The following is a 16,112-nucleotide window of genomic DNA, read 5'->3' as shown; positions in this document are numbered from 1 at the left end:
TGATGTACGTACTATGCTCCTAGGATAAATAGGGATGTCTCAGGAAACTGTTACCTGAGATCTTGTTTTATACGGGAATCTGGGGTATTTGGGGAATATTATTTTTTGCGGGCTTACTTTTGCATCTATAAGATTGAAATTTTGCATATTTACTCAGTGCACCCCTCAGTATTTTTCAGATTTGTTTCAGGTCACTGCCTTAAAACAGGGGAAGGGGTCCACAGAGATAAAAGTTTATAAAAGAAAGATATTTTAACTGAAAATTCCTTTTTTCGTGATTTACCCGCCCCAGATACATGATGGAGACATTTGAAGGGTACCGTTGAAAATTTGTTTTATTCTGAAGAGAATAATGTACAAATCATGATCCTAGGATAATTAGGGATGTCTGAGGATATTTTTATATTACATCCGGGTCGTCTGGGGCATTGTGGGAATGTTCTTAGCTCATTGTTAAATAGTTTCCTCATCTTTACTACTCAACATAGAAGCTTGAAATTTTGTACACACATTTAGTACACCCCTTAGTATTTCCCAGTTGATCTTGAGATCTGTGCGTTAACACAGGGGAATCCAGAGGGGATCAAAATTTAGAAAGAAAAAAGTTAAAAAAATGCCGATTTCTCTCAAAATTTCCCGCTTCAAGGACACGATAGGGAAATGTAAATGCTACCGTTTCAAAAGCTGTTCTATTCTGAAGGGAGTGATAATGTACCATGATTCTAGGATAAATAGGGATGATGCTGTAGCTGCTTGACTGAAAGTCTATAATTTACCTTTAAAAATAGCCATAATATAAAAGGGTTAAGAAACATTGTTTGGGATTGATATAGGTTAACGATTGGGGATAATTCAAAATTCAACCTCAATACTTTCATTCAAATGGCATAATTAGCATTTAATACTAATTTATAATGTTTTTTCTTCAGTTCACGACTTGTATTATACGAGGAGCAAGATTTGATTTAAATCCAAAAAAAAAAAATCGATTTAAATCAAAAAAATCAACAAAAATGATTTTTTTTAGAAAAATCATGATTTTTTTCCACCCTGCTATGTAATGCTTTCTCTTCCGGTCTTCTCTTAGACAGGGAACAACAACTATGTGCCTGTAATGAACTTTGCCTGTATTACGCGGTTGTATTTCTACTAGCCGCCTTCTTGTCAAATGACTATTATATTGCACAATATATATATATATATATATATATATATATATATATATATATATATATATATTATTGGAAAGCTAAAAGAGAACTGTACGAGATGAAGCATAGCTAATGAGGTCAAGTGACAATCTAAAAGTTACCTGTTGTAGTAAACAAAAAGGTTAATGTTTCTAGTAAAAATCGTAACTCGTAACTAAACAATCGTAGAAACATATGCTAATTTATGGTAGAGCTTATATAGGCAGTGCTGGCCGATTAATAAGAATTAAATTAGTGGACATAATAAAAGACTTATTCACGTAAATCATTTCATAAGATTCTTTGTGAGCGAGTGTAAGGCAAATAATTAGGAACTCTACAATGTTAGTTATCATTACAGCCCGGATTTATAAGCAAAATGCATGTTTATAGTAACGCAGAAACACATGGAAAGTATTTTTTCTTTCCTTTGGGCCTGTAAGCATTCGTTTGAGATGCATATAATAACGCATATAAGTCCATATTTTGAGTGAATTTCGATGTTATGCATATTCTGCAGGAAACTGCACATTTCTTAATTTTATTGCTGCAAACTAGCATACTTCAGAGTATATTACAAGAAGTTATAAAGTAAACTGAATCACTTTGTTAATGCAGATGTAGGAAAAAATATATACAGGTTGGCCCAAAAGTAGGTACACAGTCCCGTACTGTATTTTATATAATTTCTTATTGTTATTAAACAGGTAGACCTAGTTTCTTTATTATTTGTTCTTAACATCATTTTACTTATAACTTAAGTCCAAAACAGTCGAAGCAAAAAAATCCATAAACTAGAATGTTATACTTGATCAATGCAGGGGTGTATACCTACTTTGAGTCACCCTGAGTTAAATTCTCTTTTGATTGCTGAGTTGAATTTCAGTTAGCGTTCCTTTCAGCAGCGAGGCTATGTAAGACGTGGACCTACTGATTAACATGGAATCCGAACCACATGAGCTCCCGCCGGGAATCGAACCCGGGTCTCCCTCGCGAAAGGTGCGTATACTAATCGCTTAGCCAGGGAGGAGCTCTCACTTTTGATTGCATCAGAGGTAGTTAAGAAACTGAAATTTTATTTTCTTAGCGTATATTTGAGTGCATATGTTACATCTTTTAATGCATATTTTAGTACATATTTTTAAATATTTTTCGTGCATATTTGCAAGCATATCTCGGGGTTTGTTTGTGCATGAAAATCCGGGCTCTAGTTATCACGCTGTACTCTGAAAAGATGAAAACTAGCTATCGAGAGACTTGAATATAATCTAAAGAATGATTGTCATACCGATGTGTGTCAGTTTGACTGTCTACTGAATAATAAGCATATAACCAGTGTATCATCCAGAGTGTCTTTTGTTCTTGTTTGTTTAAGAAAGACAAAATTCCGACGTGGACATAAGACAATCCACGTCTATATAACGAAGAGATACACAAACACGGAAAACTAAAGTATTCGTATGTTCTGAAACTATTAAAGAATGTGGAAAATTTGTTTGTGTAATCTCCAACTCAAATGTTTACTCAATTAGGAAGAACAAAGGACTATAATGCAAACAGTGCTGGCACATGGCTTGTGTCAAAGAATTATTTAAATAATAATAATAATAAAAAACTTCCCTGAGACATGTAATGATTTAGGAAATACTCGATATCATAACCGTACAAAAGAAGTCCTGGTAAACACTAATTTTATTTTCGTTTGTTGTTCTACAATATTATCAGAGCTTGTTCATGGCTAAGCGGTTAGCGTATACCCCTTTGGCGTGGGAGACCCGGGTTTGATTCCCGGCGAAAGTTCATGTGGTTCGGATTCCATGTTAACCAGTAGGTCCACGTCTCATATAGCCTCGCTGCTGAAAGGAACGCTGAACTCTAAATCAACTCAACTTCAAATATCATCAGTAGTAAGAAGATAGTGTAGGTTAAACTGGGAATTAAAGAAAAAGTAAAAAAAAAAAAAAAAAAAAAAAGGAAGATGTAGATTAAATTGAGAATTAAAGAAAAAGTAAAAAGAAAAAAAGAAATAACTACAAACTTTTATACTTATTTTATAGTGTTTAGCTAGAATTTCATTTTGTGGGTTTTATCTTGTGTACTATCCATACGCTATTATGTTGATTCTTTACCTAAGACACAAGCAACATATAATAGTTGTTGTGACATGTCCAGGATAGAATTTTGACGTTTTTCAATGGAAATTTATTATTTTAAAAAAAGCAACAAAAATATCTGAAGAATTGTTATTATTTTATATACTGCTTAAAATATTAAAAAGTGAAATTTTAGCTACTAACGAGATTACATAGTATGAACTACATACTTAACTAAATGTAAGTTAAGTCCTACACAAAACATTTCTATTATATTATAACAGTTCTAATATCTAATATATTTGTATACTGATTATAAGCGTATATACAAAAAAAAAAAAAAAATACTAAGAAGTATTAGGTAGTATCATCTTTAGAATTACCTCTCATGGAGTTCTATATGGACAATAACACCTCATCAAATCTATGAAGTGTATTAGAACCAGAGGCAGATCTACAGGATAAAAACTGGAAGGGGGGAGGGTAACTAGAACCCAGATTATGATTTTACTATAAGCTTTCAAAAATACGAGGTGTGTTAAAAAAGTAATGAGACTGATTTTGTATTAACTAAAGTTTTATGTTTTTCAAACAACAATGTTATCCCCTGCAAAGTAGTTCCCTTGGGCAGCTATACACCGGCGGAGTCGTTCCCACTCTTAGTAGCAGCGCTAGAAGTCTTCAACTGGTATGGCTTTTAACTGGTCGGTCACTGTCTTTTGAATGTTCTCCAGAGTTTCAAAATGGCGTCCTTTTAGGACATGTTTCAATTTCGGGAAAAGGAAAAAGTCACAAGAGTTACTTCATCACCTGTGACCACACAATTGAAGAATTCTTGGTCATTGGAAATCCTCTCAAGAAGATCAACGCACACGTTTTTTCGATTGTCCTTCTGTTCAGTTGTGAGGTTTTGCGGCACTACTTTGGCACAAATCTTTCGCATGTTCAAATCGTCTGTCAAAATTTGATGTACGTTAAGTGTTTAAATTTAACTGTTCACTCATCATCCAACGACGGTCTGATCTCACAAAAGCCCTCACACGTTTAACGTTTTCGTCATTTTTTGAAGTTGAAGGTCTCCCTGAGCGAGATTCATCTTCAACGTGTTCTCGGCCTTCCAAAAATGATTTGTGCCAGCGGAAAACCTGTGCTCTTGATAAGCAATGTTCCCCATAGGCCTGTTTCAACTTTTCAAACGTCACTCTCGCGGATTCACCAAGTTTAACACAAAACTTTATTGCACAACGTTGCTCTAAATTCCGATGCTCCATTTCTGTAATACACAACAAAAACACAACTTCACTGATAGCGCTGTCAAAAATAATGTTAGCTCCACCAAGGAGTTGTAACTCGGACTGAGGAAGTGGAAGGGATAAACAAACCGGTCTAGCACAGGCCGGTAGACACAGATCGCCCGCAGCGTTGCCAAGCTTAAATTATTTTTGTCACTCAAAAAACTTGGAGATCTAGGCACCCCCTGGCCCCAGGCTAGATCCGCCAGATTACAACGAGAGTTTTCGCCTAGATATCTGTCTTTTGACATTGATAAAGAAAAAAGTATGAAATAGATTACAACTTTGAACTATACCTGACAATGTGGTTCATACTGTTTTATTTGATTCCCATCAACCAATGATAAGTCACGTACATTATTCTTTTGACCTCTCTCGAACAGGTCATGGAGTAATTTAATTTCGTTTTCATTTGTGGCTACTATTAATTTTCCACACTTTTTATATGGAATATTTTTCTCATCACAATACTTATATGCTAAATTAAGGCCTTCTACACAAAGTTTTGCTTTCAAAGAACCAGGTTTGTAATATATTCCAGCATGGATTACTCCACTGTTATGTCCACTCTGGTGAGCAGCTGAAATAACAAATGAAAAACATAAATAAGAAAAGTATACTATAGTGAAATTTGTGAAATCCTAAAGTACATATTTTATTTCGTTGTGAACAGCTATCCTTTTATACAGGTCAGATTAAACTTGACAAATGGATTTTGTTTATTAGCTACAGTATATTGTACTAACTGTAGTATATCACAATCAGATAACTAGTTTAGTATAATTGTGATCATCACTTCACTACCTTATATTAACTACACTTGCTTATGTAATATTTTTTTATTATTATTACTAGCTCAACCTGCGCTCTCTACACAGTGCATCATTCACATATGAGTGCGAATCTCCTTGTCATTCCTCACAACATCTATACATATCCCTTTACTGACACAAGTGAAGGACGTACTGATAAAAATCGGCAATGGGTACCATACACGAGAGAGTTTTTTTCAATATCTCGCACCGTTTGCAAGATTGAGCCTATTTCCGGTTGGAGTTTCTAATTCATGTGTGATCAGTGTTTTCTTTCTTCTTGCATGCAGTATGTAATAAGCAAATACATTATATACACAGCCCTGACATTCTCATTCCATTAACTATCTCATAGTTCATTTTCATTAATTCATCCGTCTCTTTTAGCCTACAGGGTAGTATCGTGGAACGTAAAACTTGAAATTTAATTTCATTTACAGAATCAATTGAGAAAATTTATTGAGTAGTGCTGACATCAACTGTTTTTCACTTCTTGAATAGCTTGAATTATTTGTGGTGAGTAAAGTAACCCCTTAAGTAAAAAGCATTACATGATATGGACTTCTTGTACAAAATAATTAATAGTAAACTAGACTGCGATAAACTGTTTCCGAGATTTCAAATAAACGTACCAAACAGAACAACACACATAGATAACTATGATTTCTTTTATTGTATAAAAGCACGACAAATATGCTAAATAAGTCAACAACACGTACGGTGAGTGCAACCTTCAACAGACTCATAAAAGCAACAAGTAACATAGATATTTATGCTAACTAACTTACACGACTCAGAACTGAAATGTTGAATATATAAATCGGGTGTACTAAAAATGGCGCCCACGGACTACAGATAGATAAAGAACCATAGATTATATTTACCAATCCATCAAATAATTACATCGATTCTTACCAGATGACAGTTAAATGAAATGAAATCTTTGAGTTTTACGTCCCAGGGTTATGCCGGCTAGGCTAAAGGAGACGGTGATGATGAGAAATGAAAGAAAATGGTGAAATGAATAAAGTGGGAGGAAACGGGAGAACCCCGAGGAAACCCACGCACACGGTGTTTGTCCACCACAAGTTCACGTGGTGCGAGCTGGGATCGAACCAAGGACACCCCATACATCAGAGGTGAACGCTCTACCACTGAGCCACCACGACCCCTTAGATGACAGTTAAAGTTAATAGACGTTGACACTAGCACCACATATTACCTTAACAACTGATGTAACTGCTTGATGGATCTGTAGAGCAATGCTAAATGATCTCAAGTTAATATGTGATGTTGCGACATAGTGAAATTTCGATTGCCCACAGCGGTTGAACGAGGCCCCGGCGAGCATTCTAACATATAACATTTTCGCTTTATTTTGAGCTGTAGAATAGTACTCTGTGGTTTCTGGGTGATATTTTTAGAACACCCTATATATATCAGGAAGATAAGCACTGTAACAGGATATAACACCTGTTGTGTTCTATTCCAATAAACGAATAAATATTTTCCCATACTTTATAAGACGTACAAATAGATACGAGAATTAATCAAAGTAGTTTGAATGCTAATCTTTTTATGTGCATTCATTAAGACTTGTCTTACCCAATACCTGCCTAATATAGGCTCCTTTTCAACCACAGCCATTTTAATAGTTGGATGTCGTAGAAGAATCTCTCGGGCGCTTGCCATTCCAACTATCCCGCCTCCAACCACCACAACATCGTACTGGCGAAGATTTTGCCTGGAACTATACATAATAAATTATTATTATTATTATTATTATTATTATTATTATTATTAGACAATATTTTGTAAGAAATACAAGAAATTATTACAGTTTGACAGGGAGTAGTAGAAATGACGAAAAAGAAAAGTACAAAAATCCCATAGATCAAGAAAGAATACTGTCAGTAGTATTTGCATCACTGTTAGAAATCTGTGTGTAACCGTTAAGAGAAGCTTTCAATGTATCTTTTTACATATACTGTATAGTACATAAATAAAGAAATAGTAGTCTGTTCCAGCATTAAAACTGTGGCCCCGCATAGCGTAATAGCTAACGCTCTCGCCTTTGGTGCGGTTGGTCCCAGTTGGGATACTCGATCAAAAAAGTGCGAAAGCTTTTTTCAGGTCAGTCATCCCAAGCGAGGTTTAGCTGGGATTCTAATCACTTACACCAGGCAAATGCCGAGATGGTATCTGATTTAATGGTTCTACGCCGAAGGACGTCATCCCTCATACGTGACAGGCTAAACAGGACCATAGACGCCGAAAGTCTCGGAAATCTAATTCCTAATTCTAATCCTAAGAATAAAAATGATCAAGTATTGGCAACGAAATTTTTATAGCCATAAAGATTGTCAATTTTCTCAAAAATTACACATGAGAATTTATCCTCAAGCACCTCATCTTCTTCAGTTTGATCTTTAGATAACTTTAAACAAAAATTTAAATTTAAGAGTAAATCATAATTTTGTACTATATTTCATTATCCATAGTGTGTAATGTCATAATCAAAAGCTTGACGAGCATACACTGTAGTCCAACTTTCACCTTAACAGGTAAATATCATTTGCTTAGCTTTGCAAAATGAAAAATAATTTATCTCGATTTTCTCGAAAATTGCGCATGAGGATAACATTTATTTATATTATTTGCTCAGCAAGATGATATCTGTTGTTTGGGGAATGTTTCATCTTTGGACAAAATTTTTGTCTGTTAAACACTACTAATATTGTAGAGTTACGTATTACTTAGTTTTTTATTTTAGCATGTGCATGGCTAATTACATTGTATCAGAATCGAAAATTAAATTATTTATCACGATATTACTTTAAAATGAGCGAAGTAAATCAACATTTGGAGTACACAATACCTGTCGCAAAAATGTATATCTTTCGTACCCTTTCTTTTTTTTAACTTAAAACAGACTTTTTCTAGTATAGCAACATAACTAAACTAAAACTACAATGCTGCAGTACTCATACTTTTACTAGTGATAAGTTTCCAAGACCCACTTCTGCTTTTCCCTCATTCACTCTATAACGTGATCACAGAACTCATATAATTTTTCGTCCTTAATTAACCGAATATGAAACGTAAATAATGATACTAAAATAAGCTGGCCAATTACGGAACTAGCTTATGACTTATACGTATCGAAAATATCACCAAAAATTCAATAACAGTAACTAAAACAAGAAGTAAATCATTTCTAAAAGTATCACTTTACAGAATATAATTTATATATAGTTTACCACAGTATGTAACCCGTATATATTTTATCACCTTATAATCTTATGATTAATTGTTCCACTATCACTTAGACCAAATTACTCCATAGTCACGTGTATTCACTTAATGAGAAATTAGAAGGAAGTTCAAAATTGATGCCAATTACTTTTTTGAATGAAATTCTTTAATGCCCTAGCCTAATTCTTGTCCAGATGGCCTTCATCCAAATTTAACGTTAGTTTCTTGGTTCTTGTGTAATAATACTAAAAAAAAAAAAAAAAAAAAAAAAAACTACATTTTACAATATAATGTGTAATTTTTCTAATGATTTTAAGCTCAACAATACTATCATTCAGTGACAATTACCATGTTACCGCCTTTACTTACTGTAAACAAATAAAGCATAATTTATTATGGAAATTTTCTCACAGTGTTTTACTTCCTTTCATGATCTCTTGTGCTATTCAGTACAAGAGAGAAAACACCAGCATGCCCAAGTGGATAAAACGAACATAAAAGTATGTTTCTTTTATTGCATAAAGATATAGAGCACTCTATCACTTCGTGTCACGAAAGAACGTTAAGAAGAAATAACTTATCATATATTCCAAATACATGACAACTTGACCACCAAGATATGCGAGAACAAACAAAGATTTTGCTCCATCCCTTCCTTCCTTGCACTAAAGCGGAGGGTTTGATAGTCTACTTTAAAAAAAAAAAAAAAAAAAAAAAAATCCTGAGCAGACAATGCTAAATCTGCTACTTCCGTCTACAGGAAATTAACTGTATTTAGTATATCATATTGTTAAATGGGGAAAAGATCGTTTATATCATATCAATCCCTCTTTAGTGTACGATCAACTTCAATAACGATGGGACGTATAGCTGTTCAGGGTGTGGACTGAGTGTGGTTAACGCATCCCCAAGATAAATCGGCAACCCGCATTCAAATCTCGATTCAAGCGTGTGCTTTTTCACTCCAGCAAATTTTATTAATGAACTAATTAACTCTATGGCCTATGGAACCCGGAGAGTCAATGGAGCTTTCACGAAAACTCTCCATTGACTTCTATCCTTAGTCAACTGCATTCAGTTTCCACTCTGTATATTTATTTCTGAGAGATTCATCTTAATATTATCCTCCCATTTACGTCTAGGTCTTCCTAACGGTCGTTTTCCGATTGGAATTCCAGTTAGAACTCTGAAAGCGTTCCAACTTCCTTCCATTCCGACTACATCTTCTGCCCACCTGAGCCTCCTAGATTTGATGATCCTAACAACGTTTGGTATACGGTATAAATTATGCAGGTCCTCGTTATGAAGTTTCCGCCATTACCCATTCCCGTTCCTCTTGGGTCCAGATATTCGTCTCAGGATCTTGTTCTCAAATAATTTCAGTCTACGTTCTTTCCTCAGAGTAAGTCACCATCAGAACAACATGCATGATTATCGGGCATTATGACAGGTTTTACATATTTTAAGCTTCGAATTCTTCCGACAGAATTGGCGACGACAAAAGATTTTGAACTAAATAATAACACGAATTCCCTGCTTTTAGTCAACATTTAATTTCTTCGTGAATATGGTTTTGGTCTGTTAATATTGATTTTATTATAATGAATAAATTCATTTCTCCACACCCTGTTTTCAAAGACGAAAACAAAATAAATATATTTTATGTTTTCATAATGCTTTGATACTAATTTTGGTACCTTTTGGATTACTACCTTCCAAAATACAACAAGCGAAGTATATTGGAATGTAACGAAACAAATGATAAATTGAATTATATTTACGATCTTTGCTACCACGTGGTATACACGAGACCTACAATTATTGTATTACTGTACTGCTATTGTAGTCTATCAGACCCGAAAGCCCTTGCACCAGGTCCCGTGCTTCATCTACTATATTACGAAGGAGCACTAAAACAAAAGAAAATGAAGCTACAGTAGAATTTGTAATTACAAATTTGTATCGATTATACATTTTGGTAGCACTATTCCTTATAACTAGAATGTACATGATACAATACCACATTCAACCATTTCAGTGGCACAAGCCTTTACAAAGTGTAACGTTAATTCTGGTATGTTATTTAGAAGATTGCGAAAAACGGGTTATACAGTATACAAAGCGTATTTAGGGGACTGGTAGAGATACCATGCACGAAATTCTTAAGTTTACAGCCAATAAAATGGTATTTTAAGTTTATATATGTAATAACATGGTTACGGTAATTTACAAACTTGGTCTATCAATAAATATCTTTCCTGTTGTATCTATTTACAATATTATTAACACTAGAAGTCCGCTTGGGGTCTTTTTGACCCCAACATGATATATTTTATTATATTTCTTACACACTTAGTTCTATTGTTCTGTTTTATTGTGCCTTTGCTTTGGAGCGTTTTCTGTGTATAATTTTATAATTTTTGTTCAAAGAAAGCAACAAACTTATAAATAGAAATACAAAATTTGTGCAAACTGTGTGTTGGAGTCCCAAAAGATCCCAAGTGAACTTTGCGAAACTTTCAAAAACACAAACACATTTTATTTTCCTTGAGTTATAAATAAAAGGGTGGATCCGGAATAGGATATAAAATCAAAAGTGTTTTCTGACAGAACTTTATTTCAAATTTCACAGTAAAATACTTACAGAATCTGTTTCTAATTTAGTATCTATAGAAACTTGTAATTTTGTATAAAATATTGAAAATTATATGGGTTATGCGCATGGATGCCTTACTATTATTTAAAATATTTTAATTAACTCTAAATCAGTGAAATAAACAAATAACCAAACATAATTGCTGCGAAATTAAATGTGGGGTCGAATTTGACCCCATGCGTTCTTAACGTTACAATATTCGATACGGACTTCTAGTGTTAATTTACAGCAGATAAACAACAATATTTATGTATTCGTTATAAAATACCAAAATGGGGCCGCAGTGGTTTAGTGGTAGAGCGCTCACCTCTTGCGTGGAGTACTTGATTCGATCTCAGCTTGCATTATTTTTTTATGAATAACCACACAGAAGAGTTGCAAAATGAGTTTGTAATTTTTATATCCACAAGTTTTTTTTGTTTTGTTTTTTATATTTATTTATTTATTTATTTTTAATTATTAATAATACTGGTGTATGTTTTTATTGCCTTACTTTTAGTAGGCAGTATGCAAATTTAAGAGGTTTATAGGGAAGTGATACGTACTTGAAAAGAAAATTACCACACATGCAGTATATTTTAAAAGCTATATACATATATCCTCCACCAGATCATTTAGTTTCTTTACAGAAACTGATATCCCCTCCCCCTCATTTTTCCCAGTTATTCGAACACTGAGCACAATGTAATAGACACTTTCTCATTTACGGAGAAATAATCAGTATGATCGATGTCCGTGATCCAGAAGGTTCCTTGTATTATACCCACCGATAACTGGTGCATCAATACGTAATGTTTTAGCAACAGCACTCTCTATAAGCCAAAATTCTCTTTTGACTTCCACATCTCAGTAGATTACGAAACAAATTCCCCTCTTGTAAGCTTATCTACTAACAATAAGAGAACAGGTAACAGAATAAGAGTATTTAAGGCATTTGGCGATTTCCGTACAAAAAAAAAAAAAAGTTTATAATCATTATATGGTAGTATACGCCATGATGATAATGCATTATTTATCACTGACCCTTGCACTTACGGAAGTACCGTTCTTCTGTTTAAATCATGTAAGCCTAGTTCACATGATACGTGAGAGGGAAAAATGCTACCACATTAACTGGAAGTAATTTCTATGTGGATTGAATATACGAATTTACATGTTTGTGAAATTTACAGGAGAAATTTGTAACATTTTAATAGATCATTCTGTAAATAATCGAAATATGTTAGTGTTCTTACCCGGGAAATGTGTATCTACCGGTACGTAGAAATACTTTAATGAAAGTCTAACCCGTTAAACACCGATTCCTCCATTACGGTAGCCATTAACTACAGTATACAAAGTGAAAAAATGAAATTTCTGAGTTTTACGTCCCACGGTTATGCCGGTTAGGCTAAAGGAGACGGTGATGATGAGAGATGAATGAAATGGTGGAATGAAGAAAGTGAGAGGAAACGGGAGAACCCCGAGAAAACCCACGCACACGGTGTTTGTCCACCACAAAGTTCACTTGGCGGGAGCAGGGTTTGAACCCGAGACCCCAAACACCAGAGGTGAACGCTCTGCCACTGAGCCACCGCGGCCCCTATACAAAGTGAAGTGACATGTAGTTGTGTCTGAAGCTAGTGTGGTATAACTCATGATGCGCAATCACAGAAGTGTCCGAGAGTTAAACAATCCACACATTTGTGAAATCTACGCAACTAGTGTGTTAATTTGTTTTAGAACAGCGATGTAGAAGCAATGAAAACATACGCTATGCAAAAATTACATCTAACATGCATAATGACGTATATATACATAATCCAACAGAACGTGTCTGTATGCCATTTTCTGCTATCCTCGTTTCTGTGAATACCCACCGTCCAGAAGGTTCTAGAACACAAGTCCCCCATATACGTTGGTAGATAGGTTGTTTCATTTCTATACCAACGTTTAATATTTAATTCAAATTGTATTGCCGAGCGAGCGTTAGCGAGTGAAGGTGGGTTAGAGCCCCGCAGGGCACATTTTGTCCTTATTACAGCTAAATTGGAACGGGGCCCTGTATTCTAGAACCTTGCCCCTACCGTCGCTGATATGTCTACGGATGCACCCACGCGCGGCCCCTTCTGCGCTCCTACCCTAACTCGGTTAGATAGCATTCAAGCTTTTTAGTGACAGCCAGCACAAATTGGTTACTGGTTTTGACTGGTATTTAGTGTCTCCCCCAATCTTGCACATATAAGCGTAGTTTTACTATATGGATCCATAGTATAAGCAGGAGTAGGAATAGTAGAAGGAACGGTTTAGAAGCCCCGCAGGGGTTGTTGGGTTCTGTTTTCGACATAAAATAGGCAAATTAGAGTTGGGGCAGATAATAGATGCTATACGTGGTTTTGCATAATAACTTTGATGGTATAGGTACACTTATGTTCTCCTAAAGTAGACCTGCACCGAAGAATGCGAGTTCATACATAAAATATTTTTGCTTAAGGCACAAACAGTCAATTAATGAAAAAGAAATATATATATATATATATGCAATGCATTTACGTATGGGTCCATATTCACAATCTGCACTGTAATTTCTGGCGTTAAGATCCAAAGTTGGGCGTCCGTTTCCAGCAAAATTTGTAAAATTTACAGGAAAGATATGGATAATTTGATCGTTTGTGTGCTTTATAATATATAAGGGTCTCGAAAAATCTGTTTATTTGTTATATATAAGCGGTTATAAACATGGGAGTATACGGCGAGCGGAGGGAACTACTTGGCGCAAGGTAATCGAACAGTTGCATTGTGGGAAAGTAACAAGCATTTATGTTATCAATATGGCGAATGTACAAGGGCAATGAACTAGCAGTTTTAACATTTGTGAAGGAATGCATTGATAACGAGCAAAATCTTTTAAAAGTTTGTGAAGAGCACGGATTAATGAACCTAATAACAAATTGCAGAACATGTGGAAAGGAGATAACAGCGAAAAAACGTTGCGAAAGCGGACGCCCAACTTCGGAATAAATGCCTTCAGTATCGATAAGCCCTACCGCAACAAACCAATGTACTAAGTGAACAAAACCAAATCTAACCTAAACTAACTCAACCTACTCATTATTGTCATGTTGGGTAATAGTTAAGAACAGCTACTTCTCACCTCCCGTGCACATGATACATCTCACTGTTGCACTACCTGAACATCCTATGTACAAGGGCAAGAACTCAGTCTATTACCTACTTTTTAACATCTTAGATAGTCAATGAATAATTCCTGAAAGTATGGCGTTTCTCGTCCTTCCCTAAATGGGAAGTACGGCTCCTTAACTATAACCTCATGGTGAAATGCTCGCGAGAGTTAATGGGAAAAAGTGCCAATTTCTGTTCTAGTCTCTTATTTGGAAACATTTCCTATCTTTGTTCCTAAATACTCAAGGTCACGGAAATATTGTGTACCAATGCTATCTTCCACCTGCAACAAATAGTTGCTTAAACTCAACAAATTTGACATACTCTGTTTGTAATCCTTTGTGAATAAACACATGATTTTTCATTCCCTTTGCATGTATCTCACAATAGAAAAGCAATTTATTCACTTGTCTCTTTAAAATGCAACTCATTCTTCTGAAATGCAAAAACAAATACAAATATACCACCAGCAACCAGCTGTTAACACAGTATATAAAAGGAAACAGCACACAATCAACAGTAAGTAACCGTTTTCTTCTTTTTTTTAAAAAAAAAAAAAAAGTTTTTCACGTATCTAACATACTACTTGAGTCATCTCAACGCGAAAATTGCGTTAATCGGCATTGCAGTAATAGTTATTTGTTTAGTGATTTGCGTTGTCGGGTTAGGTGCCGCAAAGTAGGATCAGGAATACTGAACCTAACCGAAACTAAACTAAAATATAGGGCTGTTCCTAATTCCGGAATTCCGGAATTTTTCGGAACGGAAATTCCAATTCCGGAATCGGAACACAGTTTCAAGACGTTCCGGAATTTCTTAACGTTCCGGAATTTCGGAACATTCCGGAATTTCGAAACATTCCGGAATTTCGGAACATGCCGGAATTTCGAAACATTCCGGAACTTCTTATTGAAAAAATAATTTTTGCTGTTACCCCGAACTGAGAGGTGTGCGCAAAGCTTAGCTTTGAAACTGGATATTGATTCCGCTGTGCTGAAGGAAGGAACTTTGGTCCACGGCAACTGGTTTGTTTCATTCTCTAGATCCGTTCACTGTGAACGATTGCGCATAAGATTTGAAACTTTGTCTGGTTATCCATAAAGTCTCAATCATAAGTGATTCAGTGTAAATTCCGTGATTTTGTTGCAGAAATCGGAACATAGAAATTCGAACTAGTTCTTCCCTTTAGTTTGGTTTATCTTCCGAGAAACACCTTTTTATAAACCACTTTGTATATTCTTTTTTAAATGAATACCGACTGTACCTTTTCCATTTATACGAGGCAACCCTAACAAGAAATTGAACTGCATATCTTTTTATGTATGGCCATTGTTAAGTATAAGTACCTGAAGGAGGGGCAGAGAATCATTTAAAAGAAAATACGATTTTCAGTAATTAAAGTGATAGAATAGTCTGAAATAAAAATGTACAATTATTATGCTGCTGTCCGTATTATGTAAAAATATGCATTATTGATGTTACATGAACTTTTTGGAAACTAGAATCAGTATTTCATATTTCAGGTTCAAATCACGCAAAGCTAAAATTATTAATGCATCGCTTGTATTGTATTTAGTATACTGCATGCTGCAAACAGCAAAAAATTTCTTAGAACAAGGGATTACTGTTTAATGTTTTTTGTAGCTTCTATA

General features: G+C 34.9%; 1 protein-coding gene across 2 annotated transcripts in view; it reads right to left on the bottom strand.

Annotated features, from left to right (window-relative positions):
- The window catches only part of LOC145685920 (L-2-hydroxyglutarate dehydrogenase, mitochondrial-like), a 53,417-nt gene extending 38,452 nt beyond the window's left edge, over nt 1–14,965 (bottom strand). Inside the window, exons 1-3 of one of the 2 annotated variants that reach the window (XM_081758688.1) lie at nt 14,785–14,965; nt 7,004–7,137; nt 4,872–5,155 (exon numbers count right to left, since the gene is read on the bottom strand). In XM_081758688.1, the coding sequence (XP_081614814.1) occupies nt 4,872–5,155; nt 7,004–7,137; nt 14,785–14,891 (525 nt within the window). In that variant the 5' untranslated portion in view covers nt 14,892–14,965. Of the gene's footprint in view, nt 1–4,871; nt 5,156–6,992; nt 7,138–14,784 lie in introns of both variants that reach the window. The other variant, XM_081758689.1, reaches the window with a different exon arrangement.
- Between the last annotated feature and the right edge of the window lie 1,147 nt (nt 14,966–16,112).

This window comes from Thermobia domestica, chromosome 5, assembly GCF_964235325.1.
Source record: "Thermobia domestica chromosome 5, izTheDome1.hap1.1, whole genome shotgun sequence".
NCBI lineage: Eukaryota > Metazoa > Arthropoda > Insecta > Zygentoma > Lepismatidae > Thermobia > Thermobia domestica.
This window is presented reverse-complemented; position numbering and strand designations above follow the sequence as displayed.